General features: G+C 37.7%; 1 protein-coding gene across 3 annotated transcripts in view; it reads right to left on the reverse strand.

Annotated features, from left to right (window-relative positions):
* The window catches only part of Rhogef3 (Rho guanine nucleotide exchange factor 3), a 149,725-nt gene that overhangs the window by 29,472 nt on the left and 101,200 nt on the right, over positions 1–19,053 (reverse strand). For all 3 annotated transcript variants that reach the window (XM_078195130.1, XM_078195129.1, XM_078195128.1), the window contains exon 3: positions 16,186–16,300. In XM_078195130.1, coding sequence (XP_078051256.1) covers positions 16,186–16,300 — 115 coding nt within the window. The remainder of the gene's footprint in view (positions 1–16,185; positions 16,301–19,053) is intronic.

Below are 19,053 nucleotides of genomic sequence, written 5' to 3' on the forward strand. Positions count from 1 at the left end.
TCCATGGATCCATCGAGAATCTTCCGAGGGCTCTCGAGCAACCACTTAATTGGGTAAAATTGATTGGAAATGCATTTCGATGCCGCAAGCACGGCGAAGCATGACCGATAAATAATACATTATTCTGTATACAACGTATTATGGTTTTAATGAAAGCGAGACGGCGCGTCGTGTAAATTTTAATTTTTAGATATTCAACGGTACGCGCGACGCAAATTGTTTTTTAAGCTGCGAGTGAAATTATTCGAAGCAGATTTATGAATAAAACTGTATTAATATGTTTCTAATCACGCGTAATTTTAAAATCATCATTATTCTTTTATGACGACTATTTAAACGATTATTTAAAACTATTGTTATTTTTACGTATTAAAAATACCTAAAGTTTTCCTTTTATAATTATATTTCCTTTTATACCGATGTACAAAAATTTCTTTTACAATTTTTTAAAACGTTTGAATTGAATTTTTTAAAATACCTTTACCGCATTTTAACTAAAAATAAAATTATACCTCAAGGATGCAGTCAGCTATAATAGGGTCGAGTAATTGCAACGTTAAATTAAAATGATTTGTATAATAAATCGTGTCGTATATGCATCAACTTGGATTTCATTGTTTCCGTGTTAAATGTATTGAAATAATGGATAATTTAGACGTGGGACGTTCTATTGTTACTTTACGATATTATACAATCAATTACAATGATCTCCCAAATACATATCAGGTGATAAGAGATAAAGATTATCAATTAAAATTTTATTCGACATCATTTTATTCGAATTTGAATAATTATTCTGAATGTATAAGTACAATTCATCATTATTAATTTAATTCATATAAATATTTGTAATAAAGCATTATCCGATTAATTCATACGAATAAGTACAACAATGTGTGACGAATAATGATCGCACGACAAATATGATCGTATGATAAATATGATCGTACTTGCATAAAATATTCGACTAAAAGGAATTCGTTCGGATAACCACTTTAGATAATATTTATTGAAAACAATTCGAATAATTCCTAATACTGATACATATCTGTCGTTTCCGAAAACGTCCAAACACCGTCAATGAACGGTTCTCGACCGACAGGGTTTGTTTTGCGGTCGAAATTCCGCGCCGCTTATAAATTTGAATTTGAAAGATTCATCGTACACACTCGTCCGAGACTAAAGCCGAATGTTTTCGTTTCGTTACGGTTTTATCTGGCGCGCCGCGATCTCCGCGCTCTGTAGACGGTGTTCGATCAAATGGAATCCCTTTTTTTCCTTCTTTCGCGGATCCGTATCCGTTCCGCGAAACTTTATACACTCGGAGAAGATCACCGGCGATGTTGCTATCGGGGCTTCTCGGGTCGGCCTTAATTAAAAGTTTTAATTAAAGGTTACAACGAATGCTCGCATGGCCTATGCATATTCAACGTCGTAAAATATATTTTCGCGGTTCCTGGCCACGGTTTGCCTCCGGCCTGCATTCCGCCTATTCCTTAATTAGGGAATCCGCGAGGTCTTTTTCAAAGCGTTTCACGATCGAGTTCGTGGCAACGTTAGACGCTTAGATCGGAGGCAGGTTATTGTTTGCTCTGCATAGAAAGCTTCTTTTGTATTGCAAACCGAGTGCCTTTGACGATGCAATTCGCGCAGGAAGTAATTTACTGTGTTTGTCTTTTCAATAAAATGAAAGTAATTTACTGTGTTTGTCTTTTCAATAAAATGAAAGTAATTTACTGTGTTTGTCTTTTCAATAAAATGAAAGTAATTTATTATGTTTATCTCTGTAATAGGATTAAAGTAATTTATTGTGTTTATCTCTGTAATAAGAGAAAAGTAATTTAGTATATTTATCTTTGCAATTATCTCTGTGTTCATGGTTGTTTAAATCATTCTAGATTGTTGGTGATGTGGGATCAATTTTTGTATTACCAATGGGATAAAACTTGAAGTAACTTGTCCGACGAACAAGAAAATTTCGAAGTAATTTCATTAAAAAAGATATCATCTAGCTACTCAACTACATTGTTTAACTGAGTGCAGTAAGAACTGATCTAGATGAAGTTAACGCAACATGAGGATAAACACTGCATCTGTACAATGATAAAAATAATTAGATAATGACTATTTAATTCTCCACTCTGTACGCGAACAGCGAGTAACAATTATATTCTGATAAAATCCACAATCATATCGAGACTGCAGATCTTAATGCGAAATAAAAATTACGTGCATCAGTTGCAAGATCTGGGAAACGATGTTAATTACTTTCTTAAATAATTATAATTGCTACACTATTTTGAATTTTAACATTTCTTTCATCCTACGAATATGTAAAACCTACAGTTTATTATTAGGTTTACGGAACCCGTCAAAATCGGTCATTAATTTTTTAATCTACATTTATCCGTAAATACACATTTATGAGTTATTCCATTCATGTATAATCAGAATAAATGCGTTCTTGTTACTTTTATAAATTAATATGAAACTGTTTCTTTTAATGCTCCATAAATCTAGTGCACTTGCAATTATATCAAACACCAGACTAAACCGATAACAGAGCTGTGACCTAAACGATCGAGTTTCGAACCAAAAAATCATTAAAATATGTCCCCATCGTTTGTCATTGTTTCAAGACTCGATTGTGTCGGGAGAAGCAGTTTTTCCAGGTAAGAAACTTTACTTCGAGGAACGAGAGCGCGCGCCTCGGGGCACCGGAAGAATGTCAGCGACGCCGTTGAAAAGAGGATCGTCTGCGAAGGCAATAAATCGAGGGATGGCGGGGTCTAGCAAAGCGGCCATTTGTAATTAAGAGAGCGAGCCACGGAGACAATGGCATCGAGACATTTTAGGTGAGTTGAATTCCTTCGTGGCGCAGCCAGTGACGCGGACAATGCTCGTCCTCGACGAGTCAAGTGACTTCTCGACCTCCCTTTGGAAACACCGCTGCGGACAGAAATGTGGTCCGAGCTCGTTTAGGAAACCGGAAGTTGGTTACACCGGCGATCGATATTCTGTTACCCCCAATCTATTCACCTGAGCACCGAGGGGATCCCAAGCCGTGCGAACCCGCCGGAATGGGCTATTTTTCATCGCGGTCTATTCTCATGGAAATTTTCAAAGCTACGCGTTCCACCAATAACGCGACAACGATATGTTCCCTCTATCTGGATTTCGGTCGCAATCAACGCGATATACAAACATTTTCGTTCCATTGCCTTTCTTCCGTGTACTCTGGTACAATCTAACGAGGAAACGAACGTATTTAACATAATTAAACCAAAAAGCTGATCAATTGAGATCTATCGCAATTCTTATCACACTGTGCTCTTATATTTCACATATGAACTGATGTGATCTTCTCTAATTTATTATTATTAATTTCAATATTTATTTATCAGCAGATTCCAGATTTTCTATATTTATGACAAAAGCTTAACACAAAACAATAAATGCTGTTAGATTATTTTTAAGATTTAAATTAAATTTAAGTTAAAAATTAAGTTAAAATTAATTTCAATCCATCAAAAGAAAAGAATAAAAATTGCACTTTTCTCCTATGTCTTGCTGTTGATGCAGAGATTTTTATTTTTGCATAAAGGTCCACAATCTACTTACTACCTTCTCTTTATTGAGAATATTAAGAGTTAAATAAAAAATAAATATCGATCTAGCTTCTATATGTTGCAATTAACATAATTTTTATTTTGCATAAAGATCCGCCGTCTATTCGTCACAACTTTGACACGTTCTATCAAATATCAAAGCGTAAGCGAAGACAAAGAATTCTACCTCAATGGCACCGACGCAGTTAATTCTATTGTTTAACAACTAAAATTATTATGAAATATTATTATGAAGCTATTGTTCTCCGCAAGACACCGTGCGAATGAAAGGGATCTCGAGCGAAGGCGGAGAAGTGTCCCTCGCAATAGGACCCGGGTATCAGAGCGCGCCAGAATTTTTGAGTCGCGCCGAGCCTTAATTAACAGCCATCTGAGAGCATTTGCATGTACCTGACGGATGCTTTAACCTATATACATGCCGGGACCTGATGTGGCCGGGGGCACCGATAATTGAAGGCTCTCGGGATTCAACAACGAATTATTCATCCGTACGGCTCCGTTGCGTTCAAACGATTCCTAGAAACCCCGATCCCCGGACTCGATTACCCGTTCAAGTTAATTTCACACGTCGGAAGAAATTTCTGATTTGATGAACAGATACACCGCGACCGATCGATACACGTTTATTTATTGCTTCACGCTGGATCGAATCAGTTCGTGTTACGCGAAATTGCTCGCGATTGGCTCGGTCCGCAAAAAAGAACCTTCCGACGAAACCCAATGGTGCGTGGCGGTTTCATTCAGGCATTTCGAAATCTAGACGTTTAATCGAAGTTTTCTTTGGAGAAAGAATAACTATTTTTGGGATATGTCGTCAAGGAAGCTGTTGTTGGCGTGTCATAGTAGCTAGAGTATGGATTTTTATGTATTCATGAGGAAAACGAGTGAAAAATTGGAGAAATATTTATAGGGCTATAGAACTATATTTTCAGCTCATTTCAATTATTGAGAAATAAATAAATTTCTTGTAGTTAGACGATACAATTTTTATTTCACAAAAAATCGGCTGATAATAATTTTTCTTATTTTCTACAACTTGTAGAGTAACACAAGATTCTTGTATCAATGGTTGCAAGGAAAAATGTTGCATAAAAATGTTTCATGTACGATTTAAATGAAAATAAATTTGATAGAATTTAAAACACGATTAACCCTTTGCACTAAAACGAGGACTCTGAGAAAATATATTTTCTCGTAAGCGATTTTTGAGGATAACGCAAAGAGCGTTTCCTCGAGGCATTATTCCGTGCAAGTTCGATAGAAACGACGCGACTGCAGGGATTTGTTCCAAGAATCTCTAACAACTTGTTACCCAACAATTGATCTATAGCTTCGACATACCAACTGCGAAGTCACCGAGGATCGTTAGCCATCGATCATACCCAACCTCGATAATGAAACATCAATCAAGGAAGCTCGCGAAATATTTGAAGGGGTCCTGTCACGAAATTATTTCCAAGGAAACGTGTCAGCCGTTCGAACCGTTAGACACGCGATTCGCAATTTCCTTCTGGAAACCGATGGATGACAGAATGGGTAGAATGAATAATGGCCGTCGCCGACGACGGACGTCTTCGAATGCACGCGCTGGTCGACGTGTGCGACTGTCGCACGTTCGACCGTTTCAATGACTTGGATCGCATCTACCCCGTTTCCTGCAACGTGGCAAAGAAACTTGGATGAGAATGAATCGATTCCAAATCCCAAATGGTGCATTGCTATTGTCGTGATACTTCTATGTTAAATAATCAACTAGGATGAAAAAGAATCGATTTTAAATTCCAAATGGTGCATTGCTATTTTTATAATTCTTTTATGTTAAGGACTACGATTTCTTTCACAACTATGTTGTTTAGTATTTATTCATATTTAACACTTTGATGCTGTTTGATGCTGAGATATAAAAATTAATTGTTACACTAATCTATTGTATTTTCCTAATTTGATTAGGATCTGCAGAACGCAAGAATGTTGTAGGTGTAAGTTTGTATAGCAGTGATAGAATTAATATTATAATATCCTTAATAGAATGTGGAACAATATTCAAATTGTTTTGAATTTTGTCTAAGATAATTATCTGAATGAATACTTTTCAATCGAATATTTTACTCGAATAACGATTCTATTCTGAATATTCTATTTGTTCAATAGAATAAGTTTTGATCCGAATAATTCTTGATTGAATATATTATTTATTCGAATAAATTCATAATTGAATATATTCTCAATCAATATTCTGTATCAAATAAATTTTAAATCGAATTAATTCTTGATGGATTAGAATCTCATTCCAATAAATCTCTCTAAATACTCTGTTCCTAGATTTTGATAACAGATATATCAAATTTTATCCCTTTTCAAAAGCAACGAATAACATTCGGATTTAGCGTAACAGTGCAAGGATTTGAATAAATAATCGTAACTTACTTCCGAAAAAATAGCCTTGAATTGCAAATATGTAAAAATCCGCAGCTAGTCGTAATACCTGTCTCCCCCGAGTCGCTCTTGATTTATGATACCTGGCTGCTCATTGTTGAATAGACAGCTATTGTGACAGTCGTCGTACATCATTGTTACATGTTCTACAATACACGCCTTGCGCGCGTTGATGGAAAACCGGCGCGTCATTTTGATCCGCTTTAATTACGCGAGCGTGGCAAACAATTTTCAAATTTGAACCTCGATCCAAACTTCAAAAAAAAAAAGATTCGCCTAAACACTGGTTTCCCGAAAATCCGACAGCGAATGTCGTCGAATTAATAATTCCTACTGCATAATCAAAGTTGTCTCGGCTCTTTTTCCCCCGTCACATTAACTCTCTCGTTGCATAATTTATTGGGCAGGTCCAGCCGCGGAGATCGCGCCGGCGACCACTTTCATAAATTTCCATTCGCGCGGATTAATTTTTACGAGCATGAATTAAGTGGAATTTCATGGATCGCGGAAATTTGCCATTTATAATCATCCGGTCGGTGGCGGCCGCTTTTAAAATTTCCCAGCAGTAATCTCGTATGTATATCGGAATTGTCATCTTCATGCAAGGTTGATCATCAAGGCTTCATCACGTGTCTGCATTATAATTCCTAGACGATCGCACGCCACAGCGATGTATTTATTGGCGTAATTTCGAAGCCGTGGGAAACCATAGAACGGCGTCGTTACCGAACCACGAAATCTACGGAATTAACGAGCATCGGGGCACGCGATACAACCGGCGAAATTATCGTCGTTAACACGGCCAGCCTTGTTTAACAAAAATAATTCGATCTGGTTAGGATCGGTTAATATTTTATTTAGCGAACGTAATTTTGGAAGTGCTCTCTATGTCTAATATAAATGTATATTAATGAACAGTCTAATATAGATATGTAATAATACATTGTCCAATCTGCAGCTATAAATTGGCTGATATATCTATGCAATAATAAATTGTCTAATACACATTTATAATAATACATCCTCTAATATAAACGTATAGTAATAAATTGTCCAACATATAACAATAAACGGGATAATATATATGTACAATAATTAAACTACGGCTCTTTAGAAAAAGTAAAAATTTAAAAACTATGTTAGTCAATTCTAACAAATATAAATTAGGTGAAAATATTTTTCCTCTTTTCACAATTATCGAAAATAATGTAATAATATCCTTGAATCTTCTAACATCATTTTAGCTTTGCATTTGACCCATTCATTTTTGTCACAAATGCGTAATATACGCAGTCCAATAACAATAAATTGTTCAATATCTACACACGTACGGTAATAAATTGTCTAACGCAGATATCTCCGAAACCTATACAATACATTATGCGCCACAGTGGTTTCTTGCTGGTATTGAAGCTCGAATATTGCACGTTGGCCAAGTTTTTGGGTAACAGGTAACCCTATACGTCGCGTTTCTGCGCACCTGGCTCTCCGTCCACGGTCCCGTCTAATTGTCAGGATAAATGCTTGTCCCGGACGATAGTAACCTGTGCATAAACGTGGGAGATACAGTCGATCCGACGTGGCATTGTTGCAGGCAATGTCAACGAACCGGTGCGCGCTGTCGTCGCTTGTGAATGATGCATGTAGGTCGGTACACCGGGAGTCACGGTACACCATGCTCGTATAGTCAAACGCAATAATGCAATCGATATATTAGCACGCTCCAATTAGAAGTCGGGTGTAATCGAAGGCGTTGATGAAATTCTATCGACTGTCTTCCGGTTCGCCGTGTGAAACGGCCTCGGTGTCCTGACTCCGAGAACGGTCACGCGATCCCCATGGCATCAAGAGTTTCGCTTTCTTTTTTGCATTCGATCGGCGCACTGCGAGACTAAGCTTTCCAATATCTGATCTCGAAGCTATCGAGTAGGGTAAAATGTGCCCTGGGTAGCGTAAAAATTATTTAACAGGATACTTCACTTCTTCGGCGAATTAAATAGCAGAATATTAATTAGAAATATTAGTCTGACTCGCGATGAATATTTTTAGTAATAATTTATCCAGTTTGGATGTTATTTAGTTTTTTTAAATTAGAGTGGAATTCTAATCTCTTGTTATTAATATTTAAGCATTCGAATAAAAGACACACGATAAATATAAATTTTCTTTCTCTTCTAAGAAATTATTATGACATTCATTTTATTTATTTTACATTTATTGCCGCAACAAATTATCAGTTTTATTAACAGTCTGGAGAATTTCTACTCTCACCTACACTCCCTATCCTTTTCTCCTAATACAGTATCCGAGTAGCCAATTACTCAACAAACTTTATCGTCCAATTTTAGTATATTTTTCTGTTAATAAATTTGTAAACTCGAAACATATATCGATAGCAAAACGCGTCAAATAACGATGACCTGGTATTGAATATTTCAACAGGAACATCAAATACCATAGGAGAATGCGGAAAAGACGGTCCCAGATTATTGACACAAGGGTTAATAAAGTCGCTAGGTCGACGAAGTCTTCGATATCACGATATTGCGTAATCGTTTGAAGTCGCGATAACCCCGGAGCGGCGAAGTATTCGCGGGGGTGGCTGACATTGCCCGGTGCCACGATAACGTATCTAAGATTTGCATCGCCGCAGGGAATTCGACGATCTCACGGCACGGATACGGGGAATGCATCGTCGCTCGAGCCGATGCGGCTCGGAGAGATCACGGATCCGGAATATCCTGGATCTCTCAATCCGGATCGGATCTCGATCCGATCGCTGTCGCCGTGTCCCCGCGGATCGAGCGTAGCCGGGTTCGGAAACGTCCGAGCCATGATTCCCGATTCCGGGAACCGAATCCAGCCGTTCCCAGCGCATCGTACGACAAGCTTTTCTTTCGACGGCCCCTATTCCTGTGCCAATGTCGCTGAATACAATGAATATAATGGGCCGTGGTGCGCGACGTGAGATTGTGGTTACCGTTGACGTGGTTCGGGCCGGTGTAGTTTCCCATGTAGTACTTAGGCGGTTAGCCTACACCTCTTGAGCTAAACACGACCGGGGAAACCGCTGGCGAAGGTGGATCAATCGGTCGGATTCCACGCTGTTGTCTTTCAGCTGTTCTGACGCGTTCTCTGCGTTTAGAAATCAACCTATTCGCCGATATATTTCGTCCGATGAATTAGGTTAGTCGGAAGGTAGCTTCGTTCTTCCTGTGTTTATCCGATTTTTATTTGTCTGTGAAATAACTCCACTTAATACTGTTTCTACCGAAGGTGATAAAAGATGTCTTTTAGCACTTGGCTAGCAACCTTGAGTTATCTTTTGGTAAACGTCCACTATAACGCTTCTGTTAAAACCTCGTTATTAATAAAAAATCATTTATTTACTATTATCTCTTACTTCTTATTATATTTTATCAATTATTATCTTGCTCTTATTATTATTATTTATCTAAAAAAATAGAAGTGTCGGTGTCTGCGACAGATTTATCTAAAATAGGCTTCGCAGTCAGTGTTAATAATTTCTATTTAAAATTATTGATACCAACAGAGTTAAACGGCATTCTTCAATGAATTTTGATAACAGTTCTTTCCTACGTTCTACGTTTCTTTGCGCCGTGTTTGCATAGGAAGATAACGAAAGTGAATAATTCGTAGAAAGATAACCTATCACTTGATTCTACTGACAAAAAGCACGACTATAAATCGTGGTTACAGAGCAAGCATATTCGTGCAGAGGCAATCTCTGCGCTTCAGTGAGTTAGAGGGTGCGCCAAATGTCAGCCCGCAATCTCGTCAAACAGCACTTCGCTTGATAGCAATTTCATTTAATAAAATACTGAAAAAGCTCGTAGCAAATCAAAAGTTATGTCTCCCGGACCTTTTACATTATTACAAAGGAGACTAAGTATCAAAATAACAAGAAACCATTAAAATGACTCTATAAATCCTAGTCAGGAAGAATGATAGCTGTTATTAATTGCAAAGAAAAAGTTACAAAGTATTAAATATTAAATGTTATTTGTTGTTTTATTTCATCGAATGTGCTATCATTTTGTTAAAAATATATTCGCAGAAAAATTCAATCTTATTTAAGTAAAATTATTAAGATTGGCTTTAGATTTAATTCAGTTCTATTTTATTGTACGTTTATAGCGTAAGTATGAATATAGATATTAACTTAGTTGTAATGTTAAATGAATCAACAATAAATTAATGTGTAACTGTTCTATCTTTTTATCTGAATTATATCTCAAAAAATTGAAATAATTTGAGGTAGTTTATAAACAGTTATTCTACTTTTAATAGTGACCAGACATTTCCCCGAGCGTCTGTCGTTCGGATAACAATAGAGTTCGGAATCGACGATTTTTGACGTATTCGGTCTACTCCAGCGTAAGACCGCAACAGGCTAAAAATGAATGTCAGAAACTGTGACCCGACTTCCGATGCGGCAGATCGCACGCTCGACTGGCGCAACGCCACCGAAATAGAATTGTCACTACCGAACATGATTTCAGCGCGGCACGGCGCACCGCGAGCGTTAAGATTGTGGAATAAACTGTCAGGCACGATGGGACCTAGATTCCGGCAACACAACGCTTACGCTACTGTAACCGCAGTCTAATGCGACACCGTGGCGCTGATTTCAAAGCAGGCCGGGCCGCCCGGTTTTCTGGGACAATCCGTCACTCGCGGCCATGATTGATACCTTTCCAGGATTCTATTTGGGACGCTGCCGCGGTGACGTATGGCTCCTCTCCGGGACCAGCGAAAAGATCAGTGAATTACCGGCGGAAGAAATGGGTATAGCGTGGAGGGTGCCTGCGTCAACGGCTCGAGAGATGTTCTTGATATTTCATTGATAAATGGAGCTCGGAATCAACGAAGCAGAAGGCGGCGGTGTTGGGGGATACGTGGCCCACCGATTTTCCAAATATCGAGAACGAAGAGCCGGCTCCGGCAATTTTCGCGTCCCCCGAACTGGGTCAAGTAACATGCGGCAGTTTTAGCATTCCGCTGTGATGTTCGGTTTGAGAGAACACGAGCGTCATGAGTACATTATAGCTGCTAATGAACTATTAAATAAATTACAGATATTGTAGATATTAATTAATTATTTATCTTATTTCAGGTCATCAGCTGTTTCAAACTTTGCGTGAATATCTTTTTGAGAATTTATTTCTAAAAGAACGTTCTTTTAAAATTAGTCAAAGACATCGTTTCTTTTTATTAGGTTGTGTGAAACAGTTCTTTAATTTCGTAACAGTGTCGAGCTTCAATTGATTGAAATTTGTGATTAGATTCAATGATTTAAGAAAATGATTAATGCTTTAATCGTCAAAAGATTTGCGATTGAATTAATCGATTGATGAATGTTATTGCCAACGATTATGAATCCAACGATTACGAAACAAATCGCCAGTGACTAGAGGCATTAATCGTTGAAACATAGTTTAGTAAACGTTGCCTAAGGACACATTTTCGAAGGTTTCAATCAATTAAAATGACATACAAAATAAAACAACTCGTCTTGCTTAGATTTTTATTTGATCCTAGAAGGATAAATATTGATGATTGAAATATTGATGATTGGAAATGTCATCGTAGTAAATATCCGTTCTGCATTCAAACAAAAAATATAAAAAGCATGGTTCTCTTATATTATTAATTACTAACCATATCTAAACAAATTAAAATAATTCGGTCGAATCATTAAAGCGTAATCGCGTTCTAAAAACTGTTGGACCTTTCTGCTAGGTAAACGTAGACAGCACAAGATAAGAAAGTCGAAGAAGACAATTTAAGACGCAAAGTGTCATTTTCATCCGGCAGTAAGACTTTTCCAGATCCAATGCGAAACGAGCGTCTGCGTCCAGCGGTTTGCATGATAAACACTGTACCAGTTTTACTATGGAGGAACAACTTCATAGTAGAACGCGTTTTATGACCGGAACGGTCCAAGAATCACAACCGAACGCTCGCCGGACGAAAAGTTCACGAGGGACAGAAGTTTCGGCGGTTCTCCCACGGAGTTCCTCCGACAAACTTGGTAACCGGCAAGGGGGGTGAGGTCTGGCTACGTCGCGTTCCCTGGACTTAGCTTAATTAATCCCGGGGAATTGTTGTTTCATCCGACTGTCGTACTGTTGCAGGTTGTCGGATTTATCCGCAACGGTTATACGCGGCCCGCAAACAGAACGGCGCCTCGCGGCAATTTATCACGTCGCTCCGTCGTATTAATTGGGATCGTTATGCGTGCGGCTCGGACGTGTTCCTACGGTTTCGCCGCTCCTCATCGAGCAATTAATAGAATTCGAACCGTCGGTCGGACGGCGGGCGAATTTCGCGACACGAATTCGATACCGGCGCGACACGATTTCGACACGCTCATGTCTCGCTCACGACGATTTCGAGCTTTCCTCGAATTTTGATCGTGACGTGATTTGGTTAAGGGCGCGTCCGAGTGGTAGCATATCAATATTTGATAGCAGCCATAAATTAAATTCTTTTATGGTCACATATTACTGTAAAAAATAATTTTAATTCAAGCGATAAGTAGAGAAATTTTTGTGACGAGTGGAAATGTTGTTGCGCTTGTACTTCATTTAAATTACCGATTACTTTATGATAAAGGCAATATATGGATGTGAATTATTTTTATGATCAATTTTATAATAGTCAGAATAAGAAAAAGAATTTATTTCGTTCATTAAAAGAATTCTCATTCTAAAAACTACAACAGCAATGTTCTATTGTTTACACTATATTTTAAATACTAATCAGAAAAGCTCTTTTATGATAATATAAAAATGCAAATGATACATTTAATTTAAGCACTTTATATATTCAAATAAAATACTTTTATGATCAGTTTTGTGAGAATCTCTTAATTATTTATTTTTAAAGCTGCGTCTGAGATACGCAGCCACAATAGCCACTTTAAAACAATCAGATAGTAAAATCTTTTATGTGAAGCATTTAACGGGTTGGCTGCCACATACAGAGCCCACAAAAGGAGAGCAGAGCAACATATTCCGCAACATAAAATCCAAGAAGACGAGTTTATTGCAACAGTCGCTTCCGTAACCCTCTTACGTTTTTCTATACCCTAAATAGCCCCGATTCATGCGATATAATGAAACCGTAGAGCGGCAAAATAGCAATTAAAAGTTTCAAGTGGCTTTCCGTAGTGCGAAGTGAAATTAATATACGGGGACCGAGAGCTGGGAAGCGGAGCGAAGACGTCCAAAGACGTTCAAGAGGGTGCGTCCGGGTAATTTTCGAGAGCGATCGCGTAGCCGGAACGTCTGGAAATCTTTTGGGAGACGCGTTTCCCGAACTCTGACGTCCCAGAACGTCTGAAGAGGCTTCGGAGACACGGCTTTTCGAAGTGTAACGCTACACCGGCGCGGCGTGTGGAGTACGATGCCGCGGCGGCTCGTCAGATACGCCTACGAAAATCAGCGATAATTCCGACGGAATCGGCGAAGCAGTTCGAAACGCTTTATCGACCGCGCCGGGACGCTCTGGAAGTGGCTGAAAAGTTGAAGGGAGCTGCCCCCGGAACTTCCGCGGGGGAAACAAAGTTTCCCGAAAGCCCGCCGCCGGCGAATCGACCGCGAAACTTTTTAAAACGCGGAGAACGTGGGAGCGGCGATCTTTAAAATGTTTTAAACATTCGAGAGCGTTCCTCGAGGAATGCCACTCTCGTTTGAATAATAGAACAGCTTCCATCCGAGCGTGCTCCTGTTCGGACGTTCCGAATACAGTGGTTCATTTCAACGTTTGCCAATAAAAAGATCCAAGGTGTTATTGCCAACAAGATTTAATCCTCTATTGAACGAATTTTTATGACTAGCTAAACAAAACAACCGAAACTGCACTGAAATGATAGAACGTAAAAAAGTATAAAAAAACAATATTATTTAATTATTTTTACCACTGTTCCCGCGTGGGAAATGGGACTTTAAATGTTACAAATGGATGATCTTTAGTTGAGCATATATTGTAATATAATAATTATATAATAAGTATAATATAATTTAATAATATAACAATGTAATAGCTTTTATACGCTGTCCACAAATCTTATCATTGTTACACATCGATACGCGTTAATAGTGTTTAATGCCCGGTAATTCAGGCGTTAATTACCGTAAGTATGAACGTATAAAATGCGAAGTATTTCAGAATTCTCTAACATCCAACTATTGTTCGGGTTCACGATTTATGAATCAATGAAATCTGCGCTGTAATTAAGTTAACTATTGTTCCGTCCGAACACACGTGTCACTCTACTTAGCTGGGATAATCGGGGTTCTACTGTAATTAAGAAACTCGAGGGTATTGTATGTGCCTGCTCATTAGCGAGGAAGTACGGCGCAGGCGAATTACCAATTATCAAGCAAGTAACACGACTAAGAAAAATTCATTCTCGCGGGACAATTTATTATATTCTTTAGCGTTTAATGCAAACCATGCACGTTGCATTTAACGAGATTATTTATAAATTAGAAGATCGTTGTCGAATATTTCTTACGTCAATGTCTTTTAATAAATCGATCCAATTAATTGATGTTTAACTGCTTACGACATCAATTACATGGTCTGTAGCAACTCGAGACATCAATTACATGACTTTTAATAGCTCGAGACATCAATTACGTGATCTTTAATAGCTCGAAAAATCAATTGCACGATGCGTAGTTGTCATTATAGATTTTACGAATCATCGAAAGAATATAGGAATTGAACTCTGATTCTTTAATTTATTTAAAATGTTTCTATCGTAATTAGGCTGCTAATTTTACGCATTTATAATAAAAAATATTAACATAAAACATATAATAAAGGAAACATAAAAATAATAAAAGGGCACAGGAATTCTATTTTTTAATAATTAAAGCTAAATTTTAGTCAGCACTAGTTTCTTGAAATTCATAGAGAAAACACTTATTTTGTATCAAGATTTGCAATGTAGTCCTAATTAAACATCGACGACATTTAATGGCCTAAGAATCAAATTTCAACAATTTTGCTCGAATGGCTCGCTGAAAGCAGAGAGAAGCAGACTGCGTTGTCTGGTTTCAATATACGCTTCGGAATTTAATAGGACGGCGTAGGGAAAGCCAAAATTTAATCGACCAGTCAAGTTGAAATTATATTGTGGCGTACGCGAATGAAATATCTATGGAGAAAACAATTTCAGCGAACAAGTCCACTGTGGGAACCGTCAAGGAAGTTTTAATAGACGTCTAACTGTAGAAAGTTTACGCTGTTTCAAAATATACGTATCTGCAAGAAAAACGAGGATTTTGTTGTACAGTGAGTTTGCTTATTTGCAGTTTCAGCTATTATTCATTTGGAGAGTTGCCCAGGATGGTAAGAATAGCAATTTTTTCCTCAAAAATTGTAGGATTTAATTTATGAAATGTTTTCGTGTTGAAAGGAGTTTACTTTTGGAGGTGGATGCATTTTTTCTTGAAAAACTAATCTTAGATAAAATAATAAAGTACTTGAAATAGTATATGATTTAGTGTCTGATAAAGTGCAAAAAATAATGCATAGTATGGTGCACAATATAGTACATAAAATAGTAGAGAATATAGTATATAATTTAGTACGTAATATAGTACACATCTCAGCATATACTAAATAATTTAGTAAATAATAAAATACATAATATATATAAATCTGATAACTAAAAATTCCAAATCAACCAAAAATCACTCCCATCGCATTTTGTTAAAATTTCATAAAATATCTAATTTAATAAAGAAAATGAAATACGTGTCATAACACAAAATATAGCCAATTATAACACAAAAATATCTTCACGACAGGTACACTCGTGAAAAACAGCTGTCCAGTTAGATAAGATTACTATCTCACCCGACAAATTGAATAACAGAAAACCGAGGCAACTTCCAGATCGTACTCTTGAATATCGCGGATCACTTAAGGCGATTAAGTAATTCGTCCCGTAATCGTTCCCCGGCGTTCAGCGAGCAAATCGGTTATTGTTCCCCGCGTGAGAAGTGGTCGTAATCGAGCGATCAACAACCCACGGAAAAAAAAGAGAAAATCGTGTTTCCGGTGCGGATCGAATACTCACGGAAACAGGAGCCGTGTGAGGCGCGGCTACATCCTGCACGTGATGGCGTCGAATGGGGCTGGGGCTCGACCTTTGGGAACTCTGTCCACGATGCCACGAGCCTCCTTTGTTATTGCTGAAAGCAAATTGAATAATCGATTATTATAATGCAACGTTCCCGCTTCGTAAGTTCTTTTCACCCTGTCTCCAAAGTCGACGATGAGAGACCGACGCTGGATTAAAAGTTCGTAACAGCGTTACCGGACCGGACGGAACTTATTTAATTGAAACTTATTTATTCGAAAGAACGTTCTTCATTCTGTTATACATCCTCCTGTTTATACATTCGGCAGAGATTTTAATAGTCTCGGGATTTATTTAATTTTCATGGAACAGAAGGTGTTCTTGCGAATGGAAAATGTTCCTTGCGAAGTTGGTTCATTCAATACGTATTAAAAAATCGCGCGTTACTTGTAGAATAACAATTGTTTACAGTGGACGTATCTTTTATGTGGTTGAATTGAAATTAATCCAAGAGTTTATATGTTTTGTATTTAGCCTATTTATTATTTTCATGAATTTTTTTTCTGGAAACATTATTTTATTTAAAGGTACATATATCGTGGAATTTAGAACAATTTTTTGCTACAAAATGAGTGAAAAATAAGCTATTTAGATCATTAGAAAATGAAGCATATTCTATCAAATTTCAGATTTAATTTGTAACAAGTTTAATTAATGAAAGTTCTACAATATACGTGCTCATAAATAATCTGAAAATATAGTAAACAGATTCACCAGATAAATCTAATATTATTGCAACTATAAAGACGTGTACGCACACAAATTATTGTAGTATAATGTACAATGATCTAATGCAACCCTACAAGTTACTTCTCATATCACAATAAACCGTCAACAAAATTCATAATTCCGTGTGGGAATTGATTGTAAATACTCTAATGAACCAGTAAAATAAAATAAAATAAATAAGTATAAGATACTCTAGAAAGCCAGTTAATTTTTTCAGAAAAAGATTGCAACTGTTAATTGCAAAATTGGTCTCATGGCCTCGTACCTCTTATCGCTAAAGACAATAGTCGCACCACGGTCGCAAAAGTCGTCGCACGCATATGTGCGGATCAAACAAGATTCGGTCAACATCCCGATCAAGCGCTGACACAGATACCATCTAAAACGACCGCTTTGAATGCATAGAACAGTGTCCCCGGAGACCAAATTGAAAGTAAACAGATCCCGACGGGGAAATATGTTGCAGTTAGAACGCATTTCGCAAACAGCGGCGCTATTTACGCGCTCGCGGAAGCATCTACGGTGTCCGCGGGTTGCATAGTCGCTTTTGCGTCAAGGAGAGGATAACAAAAAAAAAAAATAAAAAAAGAAAGAAAAGAACCGACATCGGCAAAGGATTGGATCCAGCAATAAATTGTTCCGGGGCGCGACTTGTCATCGTGGTCAGCCAATAGAACGCCGTTCATAAATTATCGACTCGAGAGTCCTCGGACGTGATTTACACGGCCGATCATCGATAATCGTCCCTCGGAGATGCCGATATATTACGCGAGACAATGATCTACGATGCCACGATATGCTATCACAGGATCGGGGGGGCTTTTAGTAATCTCCGCACGAAACAACCTCCGACATGTTGCTTCGGCCCTCTGCGATGCTGAAGTCTCGGCCTTGTTCGCCAAAGGGTGCTTCATTTCGGTTCCGATACCTTGACTTGCTTGCTCGGAGATCAACTCGAATCATTTTATATATAATCGTTTTATAAGCGACGAACAATTTTATTATATTCTATTTATTTTATTTTATTTATTCATTTTACACGATTTATGTAATGCGTGCGCGAATGGAGAAATTCGTTTGACAATGTTACATTGAAGCGTTTCTTGTGAAAGCAGGAACTATGGAAGATAATATTAGAAACCAGTCATTATGGTTGATGCTAGATAGAATGAGTAAGTATAATGTTGAATATAATTTAATAATGTACGTATAATTTTAAATATGATTTAGTAGTGTAAGTATAATCTTAAATATAATTTAGTAATGTAAGTACGATTTTAAATACGATTTAAGTAAGTAAATACGATTTAAGTAATATAAGTATAATTTTAAATATAATTTAATAAGTATAAAACTTGTTTCAAATCATGTGACACACAAAGACAGTACATTTAGCAGGTTCAAAATCTATGATTACTTCAGCTTTGCTCAGCTAAATATGAATAATATATAGCATATATTCGAAATGAAATAGAATAAAATAGAGTAAAATAGAAATGAATGATTGACAATTTGGATCAATTGAAAATATCGTATAAACATTAAACCCTTCCTAACCCATCCACTGCTTGAAATCTCCCTTCAGAAGCAACGAATGAACAGAGTCATGTCGCTACCTGGAAGAACACTACCGATTTAATCCTGAAGTACCTAACCATCAGGAAATTAACTGCTTGATCTCAGCCCGCCAGATGCTCGTTAACAACTCCCCAGAGCACCGTAAATCTTTCCGCCACGAATCCATTAAAAAAAAAATCCCGCATTTTTCATTGGAATCGTTCCGTGATTTCACTCTGTAGCCTCAACCAGAAGAGCCCGCGTTACTCGACCGGATGGATGACAATGAAGACTCCGAGCATACCAAGGATCGCTTCCCGCCGAGAAAAATCCACGGTACCGAATCGTCGAAAACTATTCAGCCGTTCGCGTTTCCCCTCATAAATTAGAAACTCTCTCGTCACCGAGGCGAGTAGTAGAGGAGAGACGGCCGGAGATCTCTCGTGATCGTCGCTGTCGGGCCCTCGCCGGTGGATGAGACACGCTCATTGTCTCTAAACTGACAGCTCTGATCGCAGC

This window comes from Augochlora pura, chromosome 11 (genome assembly GCF_028453695.1).
Source record: "Augochlora pura isolate Apur16 chromosome 11, APUR_v2.2.1, whole genome shotgun sequence".
NCBI lineage: Eukaryota > Metazoa > Arthropoda > Insecta > Hymenoptera > Halictidae > Augochlora > Augochlora pura.